Source organism: Malus sylvestris, chromosome 3 (genome assembly GCF_916048215.2).
Source record: "Malus sylvestris chromosome 3, drMalSylv7.2, whole genome shotgun sequence".
NCBI classification, from domain to species: Eukaryota; Viridiplantae; Streptophyta; class Magnoliopsida; order Rosales; family Rosaceae; genus Malus; species Malus sylvestris.
The window spans coordinates 5,743,153-5,770,775 of record NC_062262.1 but is presented as its reverse complement, the minus strand read 5'-3'; the positions used below and the strand labels follow the sequence as shown (position 1 = coordinate 5,770,775).

At 37.3% G+C, this 27,623-nt stretch overlaps 1 protein-coding gene and 1 long non-coding RNA gene across 3 annotated transcripts; both read right to left on the bottom strand.

Moving 5' to 3' along the window:
* Positions 1-15: 15 nt before the first annotated feature.
* Positions 16-27,416, bottom strand: LOC126617424 (beta-glucosidase 13-like). 2 transcript variants are annotated; one of them, XM_050285492.1, is made up of 13 exons: positions 26,465-27,390; positions 26,273-26,342; positions 26,069-26,127; positions 25,846-25,921; positions 25,600-25,677; positions 25,379-25,466; positions 24,979-25,234; positions 24,763-24,878; positions 24,445-24,662; positions 24,322-24,353; positions 24,129-24,231; positions 23,801-23,909; positions 23,406-23,702 (listed from the first exon to the last, which is right to left on the bottom strand). In XM_050285492.1, the coding sequence occupies exons 1-13, from the start codon at positions 27,041-27,043 to the stop codon at positions 23,537-23,539; spliced, it is 1,950 nt and encodes a 649-aa protein (XP_050141449.1). In that variant the 5' UTR covers positions 27,044-27,390; the 3' UTR covers positions 23,406-23,536. The 2 variants fall into 2 exon arrangements, with proteins under 2 accessions (XP_050141450.1, XP_050141449.1); XM_050285493.1 differs by lacking the exons at positions 23,406-23,702; positions 23,801-23,909; positions 24,129-24,231; positions 24,322-24,353 and adding exons at positions 16-378; positions 13,984-14,086; positions 14,177-14,208 and having other exon boundaries at positions 26,465-27,416.
* Positions 8,114-10,911, bottom strand: LOC126617437 (uncharacterized). Its single transcript, XR_007621359.1, has 2 exons — positions 9,421-10,911; positions 8,114-9,348 (listed from the first exon to the last, which is right to left on the bottom strand). It is a non-coding gene; the product is annotated as an uncharacterized LOC126617437 (long non-coding RNA).
* Positions 27,417-27,623: the final 207 nt, after the last annotated feature.

The following is a 27,623-nucleotide window of genomic DNA, read 5'->3' as shown; positions in this document are numbered from 1 at the left end:
ACCAGAGATGCCACATGTTATAAGCCCAGAAAATCATATTCCCACATCCTGTATGTTATAGGGACCATTTTTTATTTTGTCCATACACAAAGAAACATCCATATATAGTTGGCATATTTATTTTACAAAAGAGGAAGAACATTCGTAAAGGAATACAATTATGAAAATAGGGAAATGATATGCTTGGCATATTTATTTCAAGAACAACAACCGCAGCAAGATATCTTCACCATTATCCAAGGAAATATTTGAACCAGCTTGCTGAGAGTTTTGGGTGCCTCTTAAGTCCATCATTGTAATCGTAAGGTGTATCCAGAAGCCCATTCAAAATTGTCCGTCAATGACCATGCAAAGTATCCCTTCACATTTACACCATCACTGCACAAAAAAGGCGAATTTCAAATGTAAGTATGTCTAGTGTAGTGATAAGTAAAAGATATAAGTTAAACCTTATTTAACTTTTCAAAAGAACTTACTCGATTGCTTTTCGAAGATAGACGAGGTGGTGATAGTGGTAATCAATTCTGTGGGTATTGATAGGAGCATATTTATGCAACTTAATTAGCTTGTTTCTTGGCATTTATGTTGTTAGTTCGTAGTTATTTTAGTATTTTAAGTTATTTTCGTGTGTTCGTAGGTCCAAAGGGTTAATGTGGCAAAGAAGTGCATTTTGGAGCATTTTTGGGCATGAAATGGATGACATATGCTTGGAGCAAAAGGAATGGACGAAATTTGAAGTTTGTGCATCATCATCTCCCTATAAATAACCATTTTAGCACACTCATTTCACCCAACACATCCATTCACCTACCACTACATCCACTCATTTCACCCAACACATCCACTTATTTCAACCACCCAACACATTCACCTACCACTACATCCACTCATTTCACCCAACACATCCATTCACCTACCATTACATCCACTCATTTCAACCACCCAACAAATTCACCTATCACTACATCCACTCATTACCACCACCCACTACATCATTTCCCTAGCCTATAAATACATCCATCCACCCTTCACCATAGGATATAGATCTCCATCCAAAGACACTACATTTTCACATCTCACAACTCCATACACTTACACTTTCATCCCTTTCCGTGACCTCCATTTAGCCACTCCCCTTTCTTGTGCCGCAACAAGGTGGTGAAAAAGAAGGTCCTTGGCGTTTCAAGCTTGAAGATTGGAGCGTTTTAGGTGTACTTCGTTATTGCTTTCAATGTCTACTTTGTTATTTTTTGATTTTGTTGCAACTATGAGTGGCTAAACCCCTATTTAGTTAGAGGGAAGTTTGAAGCCATGAACATGCTTGAGATATGAATTGATTTCTTCCAATTGTGATTGCAATTCAATTATCTATTTTATTCATAACTGATTCTTGTATGTTTATTAAGGATGCATACTTAGTTTTCATGCATGAATTAGATGCTAGAATATAAATGAGTTTCACCTAATCGTTACAAGTTTATATTCATGAGTAGTGAAGGTTGTTTATCACAATCGTGTTAATTGAATTCTTGGCAAATGTATCATGCATTCATAGTTATAATTGCCTCGTCAACACTTATGCTTTTCATTGCAGGTAATGATATCTGATTGTATCTCTATTATGCATTCATATAGGGGACTTTTAGAGAATGATTTGGGTTGTTGCATGCATTCATCCAACTCAATGAGTAAAGAAAAATCTGAGGGTTAATTTGTGCATCACAGTTAATCTGGGGTGTTGAGTATCATAGTTTATTGAAAAGCAATTGGAAATCGATTCATGTACAAGTGTGTCATGTGTGAAGAACGGACCTCTAACTAATCCACCCATCATTTTATTTCTCAAATTCATTTTATAATCTGTCTAATTTTATAAGTTGTTTGTTTGTTTCGAATTCATAAAACCCAAAACCCCCCTTTTACTTTCTTGTTTCAAAGTGTTTAATTTATGTTTTGGTTGTGTTTTAGAGTGTTTTGAGTCAAGTCAAAACCATAAATTCATCCAAAGTTGTGTTAGAGTCAAAATCTGCCAATTTTGTGTTTTTAGGCAGTTTTGAGTGTTTTAAGTTGTTTTGAGTCTAGTGAACTTGTTTTGAGTCTTTTGAGTCTATTCAAACGTCTTTAACTTTTTTTTGATGTTTTTGAGTTAGTTTAGAGGTTTTAGCAAGCCCTCCTAATCCTCGGTTTAGAACGATCCCTACTTGCATTTATACTACAATTTGACAACAATAGGGTTTAATTTGAGTGCTTAACTTTCTTCGCATCAAATTTTGGCGCCGTTGCCGGGGATTAGCAATTTTGCTAATCCCTCATTGTTACTTTTTATTTATTTTGGTGTGTTTTTATTTTAGTTTGCTGATTGGGTTTATATCTTATTTTCAGGTACTAGTTTATGACTCGTAGTTCTCAACATATTAGTGCAAACATCTCGGAGTTCGACGACGATTTTGAAAGAACTTTGAGAAGAAAGAGGAGGCATCTAGAACCTAGTGAACCTAGTTCAAGTTCAGAGGCCGAATCTGAATTTGAAAAAGAAGAAAAAGAAGTCATGGCAGTGGACAATCGTACAATCAAAGAACTCTCGGCCTCGGGGTTGGCCAATGCCGCACCCCTTTGCATTCAATACCCCATGGCTGCTCAAGGCAAGACCAATGAGTTCGAATTGAAGTCAAGCTTGTTGCATCACATTCCTAAATACCATGGGCTGTGCATAGAAGATCCAAACAAGCATCTTAAAGAGTTCGAAGTGGTTTGTTCAAGCATGACACCTATCAATGTCGATGGGAACATTTTGATGATGAAGGCCTTTTTATTCTCTCTCTTGGAAAGGGCTAAAGATTGGCTTTATGAGTTAGCACTCGGAACGGTCACTTCTTGGGAAAGCATGAAGAGGGCGTTTTTAGAGAAGTTATTCCCTACTTCGAGAGTCATTCTCTTGAGGAAGAAGATTAGTGGGATTCAACAAAATCAAGGTGAATCGTTTCCCACATATTATGAACGTTATAAAACTCTTGTTGCTTCATGGCCACAACACCAAATGAAGGAGGAGCTGCTCATTCAATACTTCTACGAAGGACTCCTCCCCATTGAACGTCAAATGCTAGATGCCTCGGCGGGTGGTGTATTGGTTGACATGACTCCGGTGGCTGCTAAGACTCTAATTGCAAACCAAGCACACAATGCACAACAATATGAGGGTGTTGGACAAAGAGAAGGCCCACATCAACATAGTGTGAATGAGGTAAATGCAATTTCTGAAATTCAATCACAACTTGCTAATCTTACCTCTCTTGTGTCTCAGGTTGTAATTGGGTCAAAACCACAAGAAAATCAAGTTTGCACCGTGTGCTCCATCCAAGGGCATCCATCCGAGAAATGCCCTTAGTTGATCGAGAATGGTGGATGGGAATTTGCTAATGCTATTGGATTCCAAGGCCAAAATCAAACCAGATACGATCCATACTTGAACACATACAACCCCGGATGGAGAGATCACCCTAATATGAAGTGGAGAGAGCCCCAACAACCTGCACAACAAGGGGGATTTAGGCAAAACCCTTTGGGTTCCCACGACCATATCAACAAAATTAACCACCCCCGGCCCAACCGAGAACAGGTTCGCCCATGGATAATGATCAACTTGTTCAATTGCTAACCAATGTGGCGCAGGGCATGCAAAATCAAGCCAAGAAGGTGGAAGATTTGAAAAAACAAATGGGATAAATGGCTGAATTCATAGGGCAATTCAGTAGAGAACAAGGCAAGTTACCAAGTTCAACAAATGTGAATCCAAAGGGAGGATTCGAATCCACCAAAGCCATCATGTTGTGTAGTGGAAAATAAGTTGGAAGTGAGTCCGACACTCCCAAATCTGCCCAAAAAGAGGATGAAAAGCTACAAAACCAGGAGGGGAGCACTAGCACACCCACAGAAATAGTGAATCAACCGTTGCCCGAGGCCCCTATCATTCCTAAATCGGCCAAACAAGGTAAGTTGAGTTCAAATTCACTTAATACTAATCTGACTCATGTTCCTTTTCCTCGTAGGTTCATACAATCGAAGAAGGACAAGAGTGAGAAGGACATTCTTGAAACATTTCGGAAAGTGCAAGTAAACATTCCACTCCTTGAGGCAATTAAACAAGTCTCGAAATATGCCAAATTTCTTAAAGAGTTGTGCACAACCAAGAGAAGAATGTCGAACAAAGAGGTAGTTAAGGTAAGTGAAAATGTTTCAGCCGTATTGCAATGTAAACTGCCCATAAATGCAAAGACCCTCGGAAGTTTTACGATTCCCTGTGTGATTGGCAATACTCGATTTGAAAATGCAATGCTAGATTTAGGTGCATCTATAAATGTTAGGCCTTACTCTATATATGCATCTATGAACTTGGGTGAATTGAAAAAGGATGGTGTGATTATACAATTGGTTGATCGTTCTAACGCATACCCAAAAGGTGTTTTGGAGGATGTTTTAGTACAGGTGAACCATTTGATCTTTCCGGCTGATTTTTACGTTTTAGACATGGAAGATTCACTCCATTCCACCTCTTTGCCGATTCTTCTTGGTAGGCCATTCATGAAGACAGCCCGTACAAAGATTGATGTATACAAGGGAACTTTGACGATGGAATTCGATGGGGAAGTTATCAATTTTAATGTTTCTGAAACTATGAGATATCCCGTTGATGATCATTCTTGCTTTTCTATTGATGTTATTGATTCTTTGGCGCAGGAGTATCTTGAGGAATTGAACGAGGATGTCCTTGAAATAGCCATTACGAAGGGCATAGAACTAAAAAACCAAGAACTTGGGGCAATGCAAACCCACGGCCAAATTGGGGAGCCCAAAGCCGTGCCCTTTAATGAGGAAGTTGTGGAGGTTGTGGCTGCCATTGAGTCGCTTCCACGACAATATGGTAAGGTTCCGCTCTCAATTTCAAGTTCAGTTTTTACTAAGATGTTACCTTCTGTTGATTAGGCACCTACTCTTGAACTTAAGCCGTTGCCGGACCATTCGAAATATGTGTTCTTGGGAGATGATGAGATATTGCCCGTCATTGTTTCTTCAAGTCTCACGGCACATGAGGAAGAAAAGCTTGTGAGGGTGCTACGAGAGCACAAAACAGCTATGGGGTGGACCTTGGCCGACATTAGGGGAATTAGCCCCACCACTTGTATGCACCGCATACTTCTTGAGGAGGGGACTAAACCATCCCAAGAGGCTCAACGCTGTCTCAACCTCCTATGATGGAAGTTGTGAAGAAGGAAATAATCAAGCTCTTAGATTGTGGCATGATCTATCCTATCTCCGATAGCCATTGGGTTTCACCAGTTCAAGTCGTTCCCAAGAAGTCTGGAGTTACCGTTGTCAAGAATGATGAGAACGAGTTGGTACCTACACGAATTCAAATCGGATGGCGTGTTTGTATTGACTATAGGAAGCTAAACGCTACAACAAGGAAATATCACTTTCCTTTGCCATTCATCGACCAAATGCTTGAAAGGTTAGCCGGTCGTGCGTTTTATTGTTTTCTTGATGGATATTCAGGAAATAACCAAATTATGATAGCACCGGATGACCAAGAGAAGACCACATTCACATGTCCCTTTGGAACTTTTGCCTATGGTCGCATGCCATTCGGCCTATGCAACGCGCCTGGCACTTTCCAAAGGTGTATGGTAAGTATATTCTCCGATTATGTTGAGAAGATAATTAAGGTATTTATGGATGATTTCAGTGTATTTGGGGAGTCTTTTGATAATTGTTTGGATAATCTGACCTTGATCTTGAAACGATGTGTTAAAACTAACCTTGTGTTGAATTGGGAAAAATGCCACTTTATGGTTAAACAAGGTATAGTTTTAGGCCATATTGTTTCAGAAAAAGGAATTGAAGTAGATAAATAAAAAATAGACCTTGTACGTCACTTACCCTCTCCTACTTCGGTTAGAGAGTTTCGTTCGTTTCTTGGCCATGCAGGATTCTACAGGCATTTCATCAAGGATTTTTCCAAAATGTCCAACCCCATTTGCCGATTGCTTAAAAAAGATGTGCCCTTCCAGTTTGATGAGGAGTGTGAATCAGAATTCAAGCAGCTCAAAGAGAAGCTCACTTCGGCCCCTATCATTGTTCCTCTCGATTGGAGCCTTCCTTTCGAGCTTATGTGCGATGCATCCGACTATGCATTAGGCGCTGTTTTGGGGCAAAGAAAAGACAAGCAGCCGCACGTTATATACTATGCCTCTCGAGCGCTCAATGATGCCCAATCGAACTACTCCACAATAGAAAAAGAACTTCTAGCTGTTGTCTTTGCTTTAGATAAATTTCGATCTTACTTAATTAGAACTAAAGTGATTGTTTATACTGATCATGCAGCTTTAAAGTACTTACTAACAAAGAAGGAAGCAAAACCGAGGCTCATTCATTGGATGCTTCTTCTTTAAGAGTTTGACATCGAAATCCGAGACAAGAAAGGAAGCGAGAATGTGGTGGCTGACCACTTAAGCCGAAGGTCCATGAGGAGCATAAGCATAACGTGCCTATCCCTGAAACTTTCCCCGATGAGCAGCTGCTGTCCATTGAGGTAAGTGAACCATGGTATGCTGATCTAGTGAATTACTTAGTGTCTAAACAAGTTCCTAACACTCTCACCAAGCACCAATGTGATAAACTTCGAAAAGATGCACGTTTCTATGTTTGGGATGATCCCTATTTATGGAAGTATTGCTCTGATCAGATTTTACGTAGATGTGTGCATGATTGTGAATTTCTTTTGATCCTAAGATTTTGTCATACTTATGCTTGTGGTGGACATTTTGGCACTCAAAGAACGGCATTAAAGGTTCTTGAATGTGGATTTTATTGGCCTACATTGTTTAAAGATGCTAGAACTTATTGTCTAACGTGCGATCGGTGCCAAAGAATGGGAAACATAGGTACCAAGGATCAAAAGCTGCAGCAGCCCCTATCCTTTGTTGAAATTTTTGACGTTTGGGGTATTGATTTCATGGGTCATTTCCCTCCATCTTGTAGTTTCACTTATATCTTGCTAGCTGTTGATTACGTTTCAAAATGGGTGGAAGCAAAAGCCACTCGTACTAACGATTCTAAGGTTGTTGCAGATTTTGTGAAAACTAACATTTTTGCTAGGTTTGGAATGCCTAGAGTTCTCATTAGTGATGGAGGCTCCCACTTTTGTAATCGAACCATTGAGGCTTTGCTCAAGAAGTAAAACGTTACACATAAGGTTTCAACACCTTATCATCCTCAGACCAATGGGCAAGCCGAGGTTTCAAATAGGGAGATCAAGCAAATCCTTGAGAAAACTGTGGGGCCAACAAGGAGGGATTGGAGCTTGTGCTTAGACGATGCATTGTGGGCTTATCATACGGCCTACAAAACTCCCCTTGGCATGTCCCATTTTCAGCTCATCTATGGTAAGCCATGTCATTTGCCCGTCGAGTTAGAACACAAGGCACATTGGGCTGTAAAGACATTCAACATGGATATAGATGTCGTCAGGGTGCATAGAAAGCTCCAATTAAATGAGCACGAGGAGATTAGGCACGAGGCGTACGAGAATGCTCGGATTTATAAGGATAAGACCAAGGCGTATCATAACAAGATGCTTCGTACAAAGACATTCTCCAAGAGGTAGAAAGTGCTCCTCTTTGATTCCCGCCTTCGATTATTCCCCGGTAAGTTACACTCTAAGTGGATTTGACCCTTTGTTATTACTAATGTTTTTACCCATGATGCAGTCCAAGTCCAAAGCATGAAAACCGGCCATGAATTTAAGGTGAATGGGCATCGTTTGAAGCCCTATTACGACCTGTTTGAGGAGCATATGGTGGAGGAACTATCCCTCCATGCCCTGGGCTCTAAAGATGCTTGAAGGATGGTAGTCGTCCGGCTGCAAGACGTTAAAGAAAGCGCTGATTGGGAGGCAACCCATGTATTCAAATAAGGAAGATCTATGAATCGCTCCACAATCAGTTTTGCGTTTCTAAAAACCTTCACTCTACTGCGTTTATTTTGCCTTGATTGTCATTTTTAGTTGTTGCTTGTTTGATTGCTTTTGGTGTGGATTTTTGTTTGAAACATTGACAAGTAAACAAGTGTTTTTACATTGACTTTAGTAGAAAAGGAACATTTGGTAGAAAAATTCAAAGATGTGCATACAAACAAGAAGGAGCCTTCATTGGTCAGGAGGTGTCGTAGCTGTCGAAGGAACATCAGAAAGACGAAGCGCCAGAGCTTGATTGTCCGAAGCCTCAACACTTGGAGAAGCGCCAGAGGATGAGGGCAGAGGTTGCCTCGAGAGTAACGCCATAAACCTTTGATGATCATTTCGAGCCCGAACTTCACACTCCTGCAGCTGGTCCAACTTCATTTTCATGCTCGTTGAGTAACTAGTTGCTAGCATATGCAACTCTTTATTCTCGTGCCTAAGCCCTCTGATCTTCTATCGAAGACTAGCCACCTCAGCCATCAAAGACTCAACCTGACGAGATTAAGCAAAAAGGCGTTGGCCCATGTTTGATACTGAGCCTGCACATTGGACGCTGAAGGCCAAAGAATCTTGAATGGCCTGCTCGTCAGACCGCTTGGAAAACATCCTACTGTCTCTCGGAGTAAGAAGATTCCTGGCAACCACTGCAGCCATTGCATCATTCCTCATCACAGTGTCTCCAACTGTAAGAGGACCGTTAGAGGATATGAAGGGCGACTGCCAAATGTTGCCTGGAGAAAACAGGTCAATATCTTCTCCGATATTCAAGTCAAAACGACGGTCAGATGGGAAAGACATTTCTGAAAAGTGTTGAAGAAAATGAAGAAGTCGGACAAATTAAAATCTCAGATGTGAAAGAATGGAGTTTTTACAGGCGATAATTCAAGTGTGTTTTTGAACATAATGCATGCCTCTATAAAAACTCAGAAATTGAAGAGCAGCGAACTCAGAAATCGAAGAAGCGTCTGCTCCGAAATCAAAGAAACGCCTACTTCCTCAAAAGCTAGGCTTACTCAGATCCCACGGGCCGATCTCAGAAATCGAAGAGGCTACAACTTTTTCAGCCTCATCAGCACCCGTCACACGCAAACTCAGCTTTGCAGAAATCACGACCAATTTGTCGAAGCACCGATCCTAAATATCGAAAAAGCGCCAATCTTTTTCAGCCTCGTTAGCAGCTGTCACATGCAAACTCGGCTTTGCGGAAATCACGGGCAATTTGTCGAAGCACCGATCCCAGATATCGAAGAAGTTTCAGTCTTTTTCAGCCTCGTCAGCAGCTGTCACATGCACACTCAGCTTTGAGGAAATCACGGGCAATTTGTCGAAGATTTCTGATGAAGAAGAAAACACGTGAAGCGATACTATTCAATCACCCAATGACGACACGAGTGAAAGAATAATACCTCTACAGGTATTAAAGAACTTCCTATAATTGTCCACCTTCACCCTCCATTGCAAGGCAGACATACTCGACTTTTCTTCATCTCTGAGAATGCATTCCCAACGAACCCTCTCGAGTCACTCAGTGTTCCTCATCCCCTGGGATACCTCTGCAAACAAATCTTTAAGAGCAAAAGTATTTCATATCATGAAAGTAGAAAGCAAGAGTATCTCATATCATGCATTCTCCATGTCATTTTCCTTGTCTTTGTTCTAACCTCCAGGACAAGGAAAATGAGAGCAATCAGCCAGCACTTGGTATCAATCTTCCGATCTGGAACTGACTGCTTGGAACCCCTTCCTGATTGCTTACATGGTATTGCTCTCGAGTACTCATCTTCCACTGCTGATGTACTTCCAAAGAAGCTGCCACATCTACCTGGAGAACAAATAAGGCAAGCGAAAATGATACCAGCAGCAGAAGGAGTCTGAAATGAAGAACTCGAGAGCTGCCACATCTGCCAGGAGAGCAGATAAGGAAATGCAGCCTGCACAATCAACTCAACAGAAAGAATCTGAGTTGAAGAACTCGAGAAGCTTCAACAACATCGACAGAGAGCAAAGATTCACCGTACAATTCCAATCTAATTCAAGATCAAAGCTGTGGAAAGTCAACAAGATCATCTACCTCCATAACCAGATTTACGTTCCTAAACTCTACTCTTTCTTGTTTTTACCTTGCTATACTTGTCATGTTTGATTAGTTGAGTTGTTTGCTTATTTGAGTGTTAGTCTATGTTTGAAACATTGAGGACAATGTTTGGTTTAAGTGTGGGGGGGGGGGGGGGGTAAAAAAAAATATTTTGAATGATTGTTTTTTTAATTCACCTATCACTTACAATGTTGTTTCTCACTGTTTTTAAGTGTTTTTAGTGTATTTTGAGTTGTTTTAAGTGTGTTTTGGCATAAAAATCCAAAAATTTGATAAAAAATTGAAAAATTGTGTTGAAAAAGCCAAAAAGAGTTGTTTTTGTGTTTTGTTTGTGTCTTAGGATACCTTCCAACATAGTGATGATGATTTGGTTTTTAAGTGCATGACTGTTAAAGAAAGTTACAAATATGGATGGAAGTTTCATATGCTCTTGGGTTTATGCTTGGTTGTAGTTATAGTTTACAAATTCACATGTAATCACAAAGGAAAAAAAAAAAAAATCAGTTTTTGTAATATGCTTGAAAGAATGAACTCAAATTAACGCTACAACCCTGTGAGACTTGAGCTTAAAACGTTCTCTGAAGAGTTAATAATCCGTGCATCGTTGTTTTCTAAAGTTGGTGCATGATCTCATTATTTCTTTGCTTAGTTTCTACTTAGAATGCATTTTCATCATTATAATTCCAAATATTAGAACTTATGCCTGTTCCATTCAAAGCATAACATTGATATGCATAACACATATTCAAGATGAAGTTGTTTAGTGAACCAAAGCCAAATAGCCGAATCCACCTTTGTCATTTGTTTTGTAGGTTTAAACCCCGTTGAGCCTTGTTTAGCCTATTTTTCTTTGTTAATCACATCATATAGGACTATCCATATCCTTGTTCTTGAAGTATAGTGGAGCATAACTTAGAAAGAATTCATTTTGATCAACATTATTGCAGAAAACAAGTGTGTGGGAATTTAGATTTCAAAGTTGTGTTTTTTTTTGTGTGCCAAAGAAATTGGGCACGACAGAGAGAAAAATTCGTGGAAAAAGAAAAAGAAAAGAAAAATAAATGCATGAGTTGCATGAATTTTCCCTTGTGTTTAAAAGTAGATTTCTGCATTCTAAAGAGAATTCTAAGTATCTAAATCGTTACTTTGCTCACTATTGCTTTAAGAACGTTTGTTTACCCTTACCTTTCTTTGTTAGCCAACGCCCTTAACCCCGTTACAACCCTTGACTTCCATCTTGAGTATTGTGTATTTCAATATGTGGAGTTTGAAATTGGTATGAGCATATGATATCACTGGTTCTCGCTTCTAAGTAGTGGCAATCCGTTCATGAGATCATATATATACATGCATTAATAATTCCAGAAATTGTTTCTTTGTCGAAAAACATATGTGAGTACTAGTCTTCTTGTTTACATCAATCTTCTCACATATACCTAGTGTAGGGTGTGTAGTCAGAAAATCTGAGTGAAAATTGAGTGCATATCTAGTAAGGAATTGAGGGATTTCTCTAAGGCATGTTACTACATTCAAAATGTTGTTTTAATTGATTAAAATGTAAGCTAGTGAATGATGACTATGATTAAGTAATGCTCGAGGGTAAGGATTGCTTAAATCTATGTGAGTGGTGATCTTTGGCATGTCATATTTCATTGAAAATCTCTGAGGCAAATGTTGGAAGGTATAGGTTATGTTTTGTTTGTTTCGTTTGTTTTGTTTTGCTCGAGGACTAGCAAAAGCTAAGTGTGGGGGAATTTGACAGGAGCATATTTATGCAACTTAGTTAGCTTGTTTCTTGGCATTTATGTTGTTAGTCTGTAGTTATTTTAGTATTTTAAGCTATTTTCGTGTGTTTGTAGGTCCAAAGGGTTAATGTGGCAAAGAAGTGCATTTTGGAGCATTTTGGAGCATTTTTGGGCATGGAATGGATGACATATGCTTGGAGCAAAAGGAATGGACGAAATTTGAAATTTGTGCATCATCATCTCCCTATAAATAACCATTTTAGCACACTCATTTCACCCAACACATCCATTCAACTACCACTACATCCACTCATTTCACCCAACACATCCACTCATTTCACCCAACACATCCACTCATTTCAACCACCCAACACATTCACCTACCACTACATCCACTCATTTCACCCAACACATCCACTCATTTCAACCACCCAACACATTCACCTACCACTACATCCACTCATTTCACCCAACACATCCATTCACCTACCACTACATCCACTCATTTCAACCACCAAACACATTCACCTATCACTACATCCACTCATTACCACCACCGACTACATCCTCTCCCTAGCCTATAAATACATCCATCCACCCTTCACCATAGGATATAGATCTCCATCCAAAGACACTACATTTTCACATCTCACAACTCCATACACTTACACTTTCATCCCTTGCCGTGACCTCCATTTAGCCACTCCCCTTTCTTGTGCCGCAACAAGGTGGTGAAAAAGAAGGTCCTTGGCGTTTCAAGCTTGAAGATTGGAGCGTTTTAGGTGTACTTCGTTCTTACTTTCAATGTCTACTTTTTTATTTTCTGATTTTGTTGCAACTATGAGTGGCTAAACCCATATTTAGTTAGGGGGAAGTTTGAAGCCATGAACATGCTTGAGATATGAATTGATTTCTTCCAATTGTGATTTGATAAGTTGTGATTGCAATTCAATTATCTATTTTATTCATAACTGATTCTTGTATGTTTATTAAGGATGCATACTTAGTTTTCATGTATGAATTAGATGCTAAAATATAAATGAGTTTCACCTAATCGTTACAAGTTTATATTCATGAGTAGTGAAGGTTATTTATCACAATCGTGTTAATTGAATTCTTGGCAAATGTATCATGCATTCATAGTTATAATTGCCTCGTTCAACACTTATGATTTTCATTGCACGTAATGATGTCTGATTGTATCTCTATTATGCATTCATATAGGGGACTTTTAGAGAATGATTTGGGTTGTTACATGCATTCATCCAACTCAATGAGTAAAGGAAAATCTGAGGGTTAATTTGTGCATCACAGTTAATTTGGGGTGTTGAGTATCATAGTTTATTGAAAAGCAATTGGAAATCGATTCATGTACAAGTGTGTCATGTGTGAAGAACGGACCTCTAACTAATCCACCCATCATTTTATTTCTCAAATTCATTTTATAATTTGTCTAATTTTATAAGTTGTTTGTTTGTTTCGAATTCATAAAAACCAAAACCCCCCTTTTACTTTCTTGTTTCAAAGTGTTTAATTTCTGTTTTGGTTATGTTTTAGAGTGTTTTGAGTCAAGTCAAAACCCTAAATTCATCCAAAGTTGTGTTAGAGTCAAAATCTACCCATTTTGTGTTTTAGGCAGTTTTGAGTGTTTTTAAGTTGTTTTGAGTCTAGTGAACTTGTTTTGAGTCTTTTGAGTCTATTCAAACGTCTTTAACTTTTTTTTATGTTTTTGAGTTCGTTTAGAGGTTTTAGCAAGCCTTCCTAATCCCCGATTTAGAACGATCCCTACTTGCATTTATACTACAATTTGACAACAAGAGGGTTTAATATGAGTGCTTAACTTTCTTCGCATCAGGTATCATTGAGGGATTGCGGAAGTGACAATGTGGGATCATCGAACTCATCAACGCTTGCAATATAATTAATTTTTTATTTGATGTTTTTTATTGACGAAGAGGCGAAGAATTATAGATTCATCATTTCATTCCTATCGATTCAACATATTGCTAAATGTTTGGGAGTTCCCATCTAGTTTTATATGTAGATTACTTATAGATGTCAACTGCATTTTACACCATGTACATGTGAAGCACTAATTATTTAGTTAATTAAAGCTTAAAAATAATTACCGTTCTCAGTAATGTAAATGAGCGGATCATTATATTTGTGCTTTGCGTAGAATAAAATCTCTCGAATGCCTTTTGGACAAACAACTAGCCAGCTTGAAGAAGCCTGCAACCCCATTTTATGAAGGTAAGTTAACTAAATGAAAAACAATTACTCTTTGAATGCAAATAGTTTAGCTAATTGTTCGATGCGTACCGGAGGACCAAGGGGGACTCCATTAAGCTCGGCTGCCACAACATTTAGGAATATGAGATTTTAAATATTTTGATGAACTTAAATTACTCAAATTAAATAATTGGTTTCTCATTTTGTACTCACTTGATTCAAAAACGCGAGCATCGGTCAAGAAGCTTGCATTTGCATAATTATTATGAGGTTGATCGCTTGAATAGTGAGTAGTATAATAATTCATTCCAACAAAATCAAATGACCCTTTTATTAACTTGGATTCTTCTTCTGTAAATTTAGGTAATCTTTCTTTAACAAGAACTTGCATACTGTGCGGATATTGGCCGCTTGTCAATGGCTGCATAAACCTACATAATCATTGAAATTTCATCAATAAATTTTGTAATATTATCATTTAAATGAACAGTTAATTGGGTTGATATATAAGTTTGGAATTATTAATAAACTTGCCATCCAAACATAAAATCCAAAGATCGTTTTGCAGCATTCCGATGACGCGTTGCGTTAGAAACTGGCACAAACCAATTTGTCGCTAATGTTATTCCTATCACGCCTTCTTGAAATGCCTGCACATCACCACCCAAACTTGATTAGTTACAGTATGAAAAAAGGTAAATTAACCCTATCTCATTAATTTAATATTACAACATTGAGTATTAATATGACTTGATATTTAGTCTTGTACACTTTAACAGCATGTGCATGAGCGAGGAGGAAGTGGTGTGCTACTATATAGGGTTCGGTAGCCGAATCACCGCCGGTGCAGTTTAAGTTCTGCCAAGCAGAACATCGCCCGGGTGCTAATTCTCCTGATGCATAGCCAAAAGTAATAAAAGTATATGGCTCATTTAGTGTGATCCAATGCTTTACCCGATCGCCAAATAACTTAAAGCAAAGTTCTGCGTCGTCTCGAAAATGATTGCTGCAACATGGAAAATTAAAAATCAGTTGCATGCTGATTTTGAAGGTTTATGCATTATAGCAATATACATTTGAATATCTAAACGATCAATCATCAAGAAGAGAAAGAATTATTATTAATTAGAGAATCAAAGTCTACTACTTACACAATTTGACGGTTTAAGAAACCACCATATTCTTCTTCTAAAGCTTGAGGAAGATCCCAATGAAAGATTGTCGCATATGGCGTTACACCTGTGCATGATCAATAAAAGCAACACGCTTGATTATATAACATGTAACTCTTAATATGTATATATGTATATGTGTGTGTCTGTATATATATATTTGTAAGGTGGGATGATATATGAGATTAAGCAGTTGCATCACCTTTGTTTAGGAGTTCATTGAGGAGATTGTTGTAGTATTGTACTCCTTCCTTGTTCACACCCCCACTTAGCTTTCCATCTAATTATATAATTAAAATTAAACAAGAACATAAGCAAATACATTCGAAAGGGGAACAAAATAGGTTAAACTACAGATATTATTGGTTATATTACTCAGAGCAAAGATCATGCATGGACACACTACTTCGTCCCAACTAATTAATGCGAATGCGGATGATCAACTTACTTGGTAACAATCTAGACCATGAGATAGAGAACCTATAAGCATCCAATCCCATAACCTTCAAAATCTTTACATCTTCCTATATAGAATAACGCAATATGTATTATAAGAAAATGCCTCATCTTCAACCTCCTTAATTTTCTTAAGGCCGTAAATTCTTTAATTCTCCTTATACTATTGAATAATTCAGAAGGACTGGAGTACAAAGTTAATGAAATTTTTGAACCTTATAGCGGTGGTATTGATCATCAGCCACGTCCCCAGTGCTTCCATCAATGATTTTTTCTGCAATTAACCATGTAAAATTTTCATTATCTTCATAAACCTCATGGTTTAGGCCTCGTCCCCCACCAATGTCTAACCCTTGTAAAGGTTAAGAATAAATCTGTATTAATCAAGGTTCAATTTAATCTGGCACCGGTGTAGGTACCTGGATACTGGTGGGTGAAGTTATCCCATATGCTTGGTCCTTTACCACCTTCATTCCATGCACCTTCATACTGAAATTAATTTACACATATAAGAGTACAAAATGAGCATGTTAGTATTTTCCTGCACGTATGCTAATAGGTCTGACATTAAATAAAAACCCTAACAACTTATTAAGTGTAGAAACACTAACTTGGTACGATGCTGAAGCTGAACCAAATACAAAGCCTGATGGAAAACTGCTTCTGTTCAGGGAAGCACTGTTATAACGACTAGGTATAATAGCAATAGTTTTACTATCTGCCGCTGCAAAGCCAGTTAGTAGTAGCACACCCAACAGCAGTGACAGTAACCTCATTGCCATTGCTAATTAGGGCTTTTGGTGAACTGGAATGGTTTTGGCCTTCCTCGCGTGGCGTTTATATAGAGAAAGTATGTATGAGGAAAACATGTAACCGTTAATATTTAATTAAGAACGTGGATCAATACAGATAATAAATAATTAGTAAAAGTATAGATTGTAAATAAGTACCAAAAGTGTTCGATATCAATTGGCTAGACACATTAGCAACATTATAAATAATTTAGAATATCACGAGAATATACCCCTATATAATCTAATCGTGATAAGGTCATGACTTGCATAGTTGCATTAAGTTGCCCTATATAATCTAATCGTGATAAGGTCATGACTTGCATTAAGTTGGGAACGTGCACATAGCGTACATGAAACTTAATATCTTTGAGATTTCAATGAACAGATTATGGTGAGGTGAAAATTTTATTAGGGATGGGGTAAAAAAAGCAGGGGGTGAAAGTCTATTTCTTCACGTTTTTCCTCCAAACCTATTGAAATGTGTAACAAGTTAAGAGGTATTGCACATACAAAAACGAATTAAGTACTTGTTTGTGGGAACTGGATATACTGATTTGTTAATATTAATGATGTTCCATATTTTGTAATTATTTTAGAGTTAGATATGTTTACTTCCTGCTTGGAATTTGACAATTTGTTAAGGAAATTCAGCTGGTCTCAGTAACATAATAAAAGACTACAAAAGTGTTCAGAGGGCTGACCACTACACCAAAACTGTCAAAAAGTGGATTGAAATAGAGATGTATCCCTATGCTAGTTTGGAGGGTTCATGCCTAATCCATCGCTACCGCAAAATTGTCAAAAAAATTAGTTATATTGTAGAAACTGTCAAAAAGTGGATTGAAATAGAGATGTATCCCTATGCTAGTTTGGAGGGTTCGCGCCTAATCCATCGCCACAACAAAATTGTCGAAAAAATTAGTTATATTGTAGTTATGATAGCAGGCAAGGGGAACAAAAAGGTTCCATAGTTCTGGTTCTAGACTTTTAAGAGAGTAATTAGAATACAAGAGTGTAAAGGGTAAAGTTTTAGTTCTAGTTCTATACTTTCTTGGGGCAAAGGTTTTTATACACGAATTCACACATCCATCTTGAATAAAACTTTTATTATTTTTTTTATTTTTAAGAAACATCTGCGATACAAGAGAATTTTATTGGTAACGTAAGAAAGTGACATCTAGTTAAAAGGGACATAAACTTTACCTCTCATAATACAAGGAAAAAAAAAAGAAGCTTTACTGAATAGAACTTGGACCTAACTTTAATTTAACCAAATACTACGATAAACTATTATTTAACCAAAAAAACTTAAAATTTAATCTTAATGACAAACTATTCATATACCAGCCCTCCAAACGTAAAAGTTGGCGACCGAACTAAAAGCTGAACACAATAATATTTTTTTTTTGAACTTGCACCTAACGGAAAGCCTGTTACCTTATTAAATATGAAGGTGATGAAATGGCGTCCACCATCCCACTTTCATTATTCCAACTACCACACGTGCCAAACTAATAAATAAAATCAATTGTCCTTTGTTTCACTATGGGTATGTAGAAAACTTGATTTTTAAAGTGAGCTTTATAAGATTTTTCTTTTTTTAATTCATAAAATATAGCTATTTATGTATGTTTTTCTAATTCATAGAATATTGCTATTTTTGTATGTAAAAAGATTTAATGGTCCTGTAATTTAATTGCAGTCAAATTGTTTATTTATTTTTTGTTGCTCAAGACAGTTTTGATACATTTCTCAACGGTCCTTATTTCAATTTTTTTTCCAGACACTGCTCCTGACGGAAGAATCCCAAAAGGGCCATGAATACTAAAAAGGAAAAACATATTTATCAAAATATTATATGTTTTTGAAACCCACAAAAAAAAAACACCATAATTTAACATGAGAGAGAGGAGAGAGAATAGAGAAGAGGGGACTGAAAATTTCATGAAGCTGAATTCAAGCTGTTATACATAGCCAAATCAAAAGTAATCCATATATATATAGATTCTACTATTAAATAGCAATATATATGACCACCATTTTTTGGAGAAAGACGTGCGATCAATCAAGATTCAAGATTGGGTTATTTTGTCAAAACTTTGTCTTTATTTTGTTCATTTTCAAAAATAGTGGGAGTTATTTTAGTTTAATTTTTGAAATAGTACATGGTTATTTTGGTTCAGTTTCAGAAATAACGTGGATTATTTTTCTGTAGTTACCAAAACAATGGAATTTCGTTAATCGGACATCACATATGGAATTGGGTATCAAGTTTAACCTAGGAAGGTCAAGGGATGCCTCGACCCACGCGCCTCCGTATCCGGCTATTGACCGCCCCCACTCGCCGGAAAGATAAACTATTTCTAAAAATTCTCAAACTTCACCGAAATGAAGATCTCAATGAGTAGAGCAAGTTTTATACCTGCGGCCAAGTCCAATTTGGCCGGGAAGAACTTCAAATCGCCAAGAACTCGCCAGAACCCTAGAATTTGGGTGTCCTTTAATTCGATCAATCCGCAACACCACGGCCCCTAAAAATGTTTGGGCTTTGTTCTTGACCTCCAGAGAAGTGTTTTTGTAGTGGTGATTGAAGGTAAATGTTTAAGAAATGGGTGGATCGCCGCCTAGTACCCACGAAGTCGTGTGTCGGCCTTCACAAAATTAGAACCAAAACTCTCTGTTTTTGGGCTGAAATGGTGGATGGGAGGCCATATGAGTGATTTTCAGGTGATGGTGGTGATCAACGAGAAAAATGGCTGAAATTCGTCGGATTTGGAATCGGGTCGAAACTGGGTTGTGCACGGGTTGAAAGGGAAGGGTTTATGATCCCGTGCCTCTCACTCCTTTCTCCTTTCTTCCATTCTCTTCCTCCCATTGGTCCACTCACCTCCTCCTTCTCTGGTTAGTCCACCTCCTATCAGATGGGGACTTCCTCCCCCTTACCACCTTCCTTCCCTTTCTTCTCATTTTCTGATTGGTCATCTCTTTCTTTTAACTTAGTGGTCCCTTATTTCCTTCCCTTACTTCTGATTGGTTACCATTCCCCATGGTATAAAATATTGATGATATCGGAAATATCGGTAGTCCAAAAACATGGAAATTTCGATGGAAATATCGGGATATTATCGATATCGATAAAAATTGAATAAAAACCACGGAAATTGTAAGAAAAACTTGGAAATTTTTATTGAAACTTTGGAGAAAGTTTATTTAGTCAATTATCTATTAGTTGATCGTAAAAAATTAGAAGGAAATGCATTGCATGATGGATTTAACTAATTTAAGTTGATTATACAGCGAGCTGGCAAACATTATAAGTGTAGAAAATATGTAGTAATTAATGAAAAAAAGATTAAACACACCATAATCATTTATGTATAATGATTTACTACAATATTTTACACTTTATACATTGCATGGTAAGATACATGAGTGATTTAGTACCACATAAAGTTCCTATGAGGTTCAAATTTTCACTATCTTCATCATCTCTATGTGTAGAGTAAGTTTATTGTGAAGAGTATTCATCAAATGATAAATCCTCAAAATAGTTTTGCATGTAATTATTAACATGCCACTCATATAAATTAATAAATATAAATATTTTAGCATATTATCACTAAAACATAAGTGATATATCGTGGTTAAGGTGTTGGAGGAGTAAAATGGGAGGGGTTCAAATCCCTTTTGTGTTTTTTTTCCTCCTTTTTTTCCCCTTTTTTCCCCTTTTTTCTTTTTTTTTCCCTTCCTTTACATCGATATTTTCGATATTTTAGCGATATTACACCAATATTTTGCGATATTATCGTCGATATTGTCGATATTTGTACGATATGTACATGGATATGTTCCGAAATATCCGTGATTCGAAAAAACCGAAATATCCTCGATATTTCGTCGATATTATCGATATTTCAGACTATGCCATTTCCAAATAGTGGGAGTTCAAATAATTTATAATCTAAAATGTAAGTAATCAATTTCAAAAGTCTGTAACTATACCGTTATAATCCGGACTCGCAAACGGTCTTCGCCTATGCGTTCATACCATTGAGTACTACGCAAATACGTCAAAAGAATAAGTCATACACTTTTTTAGACGATGGTCAACAGAAGTCAAAATCCTTGCCTTTAGGGCATTTTCGTCAATTCATGCTTTTAAAATTAATAAAAACGTAAAATTAGGAACGGGTTGTCACAGTATGAGTTATTTTAAGGAAAATTAATGAAAAGGGTTTGAAAACTTTGAGTTTTAACGATAAGGACAAAATAAAGTGTAAAGTGAATAGTACAATGATTGACTTTTTAGTGTAAAAATGCGGTTTTTCGTTAAAGTGAACAGTACCGGGAACTTTTTGTTAAAGTTCCCAAATAAATTACGTTTAAAAAATAGTGTCAATTATTTTAATTTTTTTGTTTATCTTGAAAAAGAGTTAAGTATTATAATGGAGTAGAAGCATAAAGGCATCCTTCTCCTTCATGATAAATTCCAAACGTTAACGCGAATAAGGAAATTTAAGGATTCTGTTTAGTGTGGGTGAATACATATAAACGCGACAAAGTATAAAGGCTTTCCTGTTTGTAGCTTGATTCATTCCTTGTTTTAATATAGTCGATGATGTTTTCCTCAAGTCATGCATCGATTCCATCCCCTTATATATGCAAGAGATGAAGAAGCTAATTAATGCTAACAAAAGTAAAGAATGTAAAGGAGAAAAAAATAAGAGAAAAAAGAAAATAATATTGCAGTCCTATCGGATTAGGAATGTGATTGTGTAAATCATAGTGTATCTAGGAGTATCTTGTATATTCCCTTTAGTAGTTTAATTCCTATTAGAGATGTAATCCCATTAGGCTACGGATTCTACCTATCCAACTACTATCAATAAAGGTATAAGGGGATGATACAACATACAACTTTGAATTACATCTCTCTTTTCTCTCTATTGCCGCCGACCCCTCTCCCTCTATGTCCTTTGTACAGTTCAGTCAAATAGGCCTACAACACGTTATCAGCACGCTCTTGGCAGAAGCTAAGGAACTAAAAGATCGTGGATGAGGCTTTTTTCTACAAATTCAAAGACTTTCAATTGATTTCTGCCAATCAGGTTCTTCTAAAATAAATTAAGATATTTGAAAAAACCTTGAAGCATCAAATAGGATTTCGAGTGCCACGTGTCGAGATGTAATTAGTTGTGTAAATTTTAGACATGATCAAGTCTTTCTTGAGGTGGATGTTGAAATAACACCCACCCTTTACAAATTTCCCAACAATCGTGATGCGTAAAGGGTTTTTTCATGTCCTCCATATACAATTCCTCCGCTTGGTGTACCTAGACAATATAATTACGAAAATTAAAGGAAATTAATTTATGAAATTAAATGTAATATAATTAAATATTTAAAACAACTTGTGAAAACAATTATTTCGTCGTAGTTTTGGGGATTCGATGGAGTGGTGCCTTCGTAGAACTCATAGTACTTTTTGGACGTACGAGTCCAAACACCTTCACTTGTTTAAGAACTACTCTTGACACTATCTTCCGAGACCCATCTATAAGCCATGCAAAGAGCTTCATCTTCTTTTCAGGTCCAAGCCTTTCCTTTCATTGCAGATGTGGCCCTTTGAAAATTGTTGAAAAAATTGAATGAAAGATTATTGGAAGAGGTAAGATAGTATGGAATGGTGAAAATGATGTGAGAAATGGTGTAGGAATGACTTAGGTATTTATAGGGAAAAAAATGCTAATTTTTTTTAAAAATTCGTCCAAAAAAAATAAATTAAATTCCAATGGTAATCTGACGTCAACTAGCCGTTGGCTGTCAAGTGGGCTGGGCTGCAGGGCTGGCTAGCTGGCTGGAAATGGCCAATCCGCTGGCCTGATTTTGGTTTTTTAGCCCAGTGGGGCCCAGAAACCCTTTGGCCTAGCCCTCAGTTAGAAACGGTTTTCGTGTCATTTAGAGCTATTTTTAACCCTACGACCCTTTGACTGGGTCGATTGGAGATGGCCTAACCTAGTAAATTGTTCTCCTTTTTTCTTCAAAATCCCATGTTCTTATATGTTTTGAATCATCAATGCGTAAATGCCGTGATGGATTCTAACATGCTTGATTTCATCAAGAATGCCCTTAATTCATGTGATCGTGGAATTTAGGTGTAAAACTATGTGTGTTGTATGCGAATGCGGATTTATGGTTTGAAAGGTTAATCAATACGAATGCATTACCTCACTGGTGTAACCCTAAGAAAGAATGATGTGATGTGAGCTACATCATGAACTATTCTTGACGAATAGCCTATGGCGAGGCGTTAAGAAGATAAGTTTCTAATGAACGCGTCTATGTGTAGACGGTGGCGTGTATGCAAGATGAGCCTCTGTTAGGCGTAGAGAAAATATGCGTACGATAGTTATAGAGAAGATGAACAGTTGTTCATAGTCTTGGTAGGGAGAGTAAGCCTATCAAATCGGGAATCTAGGATAAGATATCCAATCTTCTTACGATTATGATTGCATTATCTAATTTCTAAGATATCCTAATTTGACTTGAATTAGGGTTTTCTTACTTAGGAGACAAGTAACATCTTCAATGTGTAGTATGTCAGACTAAGGACTACGCTCATGGGTTACAAGTATTCTGGTCCCTCTTGCCACCCGAGATGCCACATGTTATAAGGACCATTTTTTATAGGGACCATTTTTTATTTTGTCCATACACATGTTATAAGGACCATTTTTTATAGGGACCATTTTTTATTTTGTCCACCCGAGATGCCACATGTTATAAGGACCATTTTTTATAGGGTTTTCTTACTTAGGAGACAAGAAAATCATATTCCCACATCCTGTATGTTATAGGGACCATTTTTTATTTTGTCCATACACAAAGAAACATCCATATATAATTGGCATATTTATTTTACGAAAGAGGAAGAACATTCCTAAAGGAATACAATTATGAAAATAGGGAAATGATATGCTTGGCATATTTATTTCACGAACAACAACTGCAGCAGGATATCTTCACCATTATCCAAGGAAATATTTGAACCAGCTTGCTGAGAGTTTTGGGTGCCTCTTAAGTCCATCATTGTAATCTATATAGACGAAACCAAATCGTAAGGTGTATCCAGCAGCCCATTCAAAATTGTCCGTCAATGACCATGCAAAGTATCCCTTCACATTTACACCATCACTGCACAAAAAAGGCGAATTTCAAATGTAAGTATGTCTAGTGTAGTGATAAGTAAAAGATATAAGTTAAACCTTATTTAACTTTTCAAAAGAACTTACTCGATTGCTTTTCGAAGATAGTCGAGGTGGTGGTAGTGGTAATCAATTCTGTGGGTATCATTGAGGGATTGCGGAAGTGACAATTTGGGATCATCGAACTCATCCATGCCTGCAATATAATTAATTTTTTATTTAATGTTTTTTATTGAAGAAGAGGCGAAGAATTATAGATTCATCATTTCATTCCTATCGATTCAACAGATTGCTAAATGTTTGAGAGTTCCCATCTAGTTTTATATGTAGATCACTTATAGATGTCAACTGCATTTTACACCATATACATGTGAAGCATTAATTATTTAGTTAATTAAGGTTTAAAAATAATTACCGTTCTCAGTAATGTAAATGACCGGATTATTATATTTGTGCTTTGCGTAAAGTAAAATCTCTCGAATGCCTTTTGGATAAATAACTAGCCAGCTTGAAGCAGCCTGCAACCCCAATTTATGAAGGTAAGTTAACTAAATGAAAAACAATTACTCTTTGAATGCAAATAGTTTAGCTAATTGTTCGATGCGTACCGGAGGACCAATGGGGACTCCATTAAGCTCGGCTGCCACAACATTTAGGAATATGAGATTTTAAATATTTTGATGAACTTAAATTAGTCAAATTAAATAATTGGTTTTTCATTTTGTACTCACTTGATTCAAAAACGCAAGCATCGGTCAAGAAGCTTGGATTTGCAGAATTATTATCAGGTTGATCGCTTGAATAGTGAGTAGTATAATAATTCATTCCAACAAAATCAAATGACCCTTTTATTAACTTGGATTCTTCTTCTGTAAATTTAGGTAATCTTTCTTTAACAAGAACTTGCATACTGTGCGGATATTGGCCGCTTGTCAATGGCTCCATAAACCTATATAATCATTGAAATTTCGTCAATAAATTTTGTATTATTATCGTATAAATGAACATTTAATTGGGTTGATATATAAGTTTGGAACAAATAAACTTGCCATCCAAACATAAAATCCAAAGATCGATTTGCAGCATTCTGATGACGAGTTTCGTTAGAAATTGGCACAAACCAATTTGCCGCTAATGTTATTCCTATCACGCCTTCTTGAGATGCCTGCACATCACCACCTAAACTTGATTAGTTACGGTATGAAAAAAGGTAAATTAACCCTATCTCATCAATTTAATATTACAACATTGAGTATTAATATGACCTGATATTTAGTCTTGTACACTTCAACAGCATGTGCATGAGCGAGGAGGAAGTGGTGTGCTACTATATAGGGTTCGGTAGCCGAATCACCGCCGGTGCAGTTTAAGTTCTGCCAAGCAGAACATCGCCCGGGTGCTAATTGTCCTGATGCATAGCCAAAATTAATAAAATTATATGGCTCATTTAGTGTGATCCAATGCTTTACCCGATCGCCAAATAACTTAAAGCAAAGTTCTGCATAGTCTCGAAAATGATTGCTGCAACATGGAAAATTAAAAATCAGTTGCACGCTGATTTTGAAGGTTTATGCATTATAGCAATATACATTTGAATATGTAAACGATCAATCATCAAGAAGATAAAGAATTATTATTAATTAGAGAATCAAAGTCTACACTTACACAATTTGACGGTTTAAGAAACCACCATATTCTTCTTCTAAAGCTTGAGGAAGATCCCAATGAAAGATTGTCACATATGGCGCTATACCTGTGCATGATCAATAAAAACAACACGCTCGATTATATAACATGTAACTCTTAATATGTATATATGTATATGTGTGTCTGTATATATATATTTGTAAGGTGGGATGATATATGAGATTAAGCTGTTGCATCACCTTTGTTTTGGAGTTCATTGATGAGATTGTTGTAGTATTGTACTCCTTCCTTGCTCACACCCCCACTTAGCTTTCCATCTAATTATATAATTAAAATTAAACAAGAACATAAGCAAATACATTCGAAAGGGGAACAAAATATGTTAAACTACATATATTATTGGTTATATTACTCAGGGCAAACATCATGCATGGACACACTACTTCGTCCCAACTAATTAACGCGAATGCGGATGATCAACTTACTTGGTAACAATCTGGACCATGAGATAGAGAACCTATAAGCATCCAATCCCATATCCTTCATAATCTTTACATCTTCCTATATAGAATAACACAATATGTGTTATAAGAAAATGCCTCATCTTCAACCTCCTTAATTTTCTTAAGGCCGTAAATTCTTTAATTCTCCTTATACTATTGAATAATTCAGAAGGACTGGAGAACAAAGTTAATGAAATTTTTGAACCTTATAGCGGTGGTATTGATCATTAGCCACGTCCCCATTGCTTCCATCACTGATTTTTTCTGCAATTAACCATGTAAAATTTTCATTATCTTCATAAACCTCATGGTTTAGGCCTCGTCCCCCATCAATGTCTAACCCTTGTAAAGGTTAAGTATAAATCTGTATTAATCAAGGTTCAATTCAATCTGGCACCGGTGTAGGTACCTGGATACTGGTGGGTGAAGTTATCCCATATGCTTGGTCCTTTACCACCTTCATTCCATGCACCTTCATACTGAAATTAATTTACACATATAAGAGTACAAAATGAGCATCTTAGTATTTTCCTGCATGTATGCTAATAGGGCGGACATTAAACGAAAACCCTAACAACTTATTAAGTGCAGAAACACTAACTTGGTAAGATGCTGAAGCTGAACCAAATACAAAGCCTGATGGAAAACTGCTCCTGTTCAGGGAAGCACTGCTTCTGTTCAGGGAAGCACTGCTATAACGACTAGGTATATTAGTTAGTAGTTTTTCCACCGGCCTCTCGAATTCCTCACTCTCCCTCTCACTTCCAACCCCAGTAGACCCAAACCCACCAGCCCCTTCAAACGAAAGCCTCCCCTCACTCGCTCCGAACCCGCCCACCTGACTCACCAACTCCCCCTGATCCCCGGCTTCGCTCTCCACCCTGCTGGCCACCACCCCTTCCTGCTGGTCCGTACTGTCGGAGCTCTGAACCGGAATCACATCGCACTCTTCTCGCTTGACCGCCGAGTTCAAAACCCTCCTGCCTTTCTGTTTGTTTCTGGGGAAAGTTGGGTTTTTTGGGAGTTTGGAGGTCAAGATGGGTTTTGGGTGAGCGGCAATGCGTTTTCTGGGTTTGGGGTTCGGGAGAGAGAGGAAGCTCTGAGCTGCTATGGAGTGGATGGCGGCCATGGCTGACCGTTGGGACAGAGTCGGGAGGGGCACCGAGTTAAGTCTGAACATTGTATCTCGCCGCGTTGGGACGGGGAAATGCGATTGGTTTGGATATGGTAGCTGTGGCGGGAGATGCGATCAAGTGCGCTAAGGAATATAATTTCAGTTTGGGGAGCCGTTGGGTTTTGTAGATGTTCTGAGATGAACCGATGGAGGTTTTGTGGTTGATCTTGAAGAGGGGTGCAATCGTGTAGGATTATAATTGGGTGAAAAGAGGGTGGTGTAGATTTTTATGATGAGGTGCTGTGTTGAGGATGTTGTTTTGTTTTTTAGGGAGAATATGGTGATGAAATGCAGGCCACATGAAAAAGATGATTGTTTGTTAAGCCAGACAAAATGGATAAATTAACAAATTTGAGAGATGCAAATAATTGGACTTTGACCTGAATATTCCCAGGAGAACGATGTCGTGCTGCTCTTTTACTCATACCATTACTCTTTTTTTTAAGTTTGGCCATATAAGCTGACGATATGGTAGATATGTCCTATTTTAACATATATTTTTCTAATATCTCATCATGTATAACATGTGTTACTTGATGTACATTTTTTTCTAATATCTAAAAAATTTGATACCAGTCAATCGATT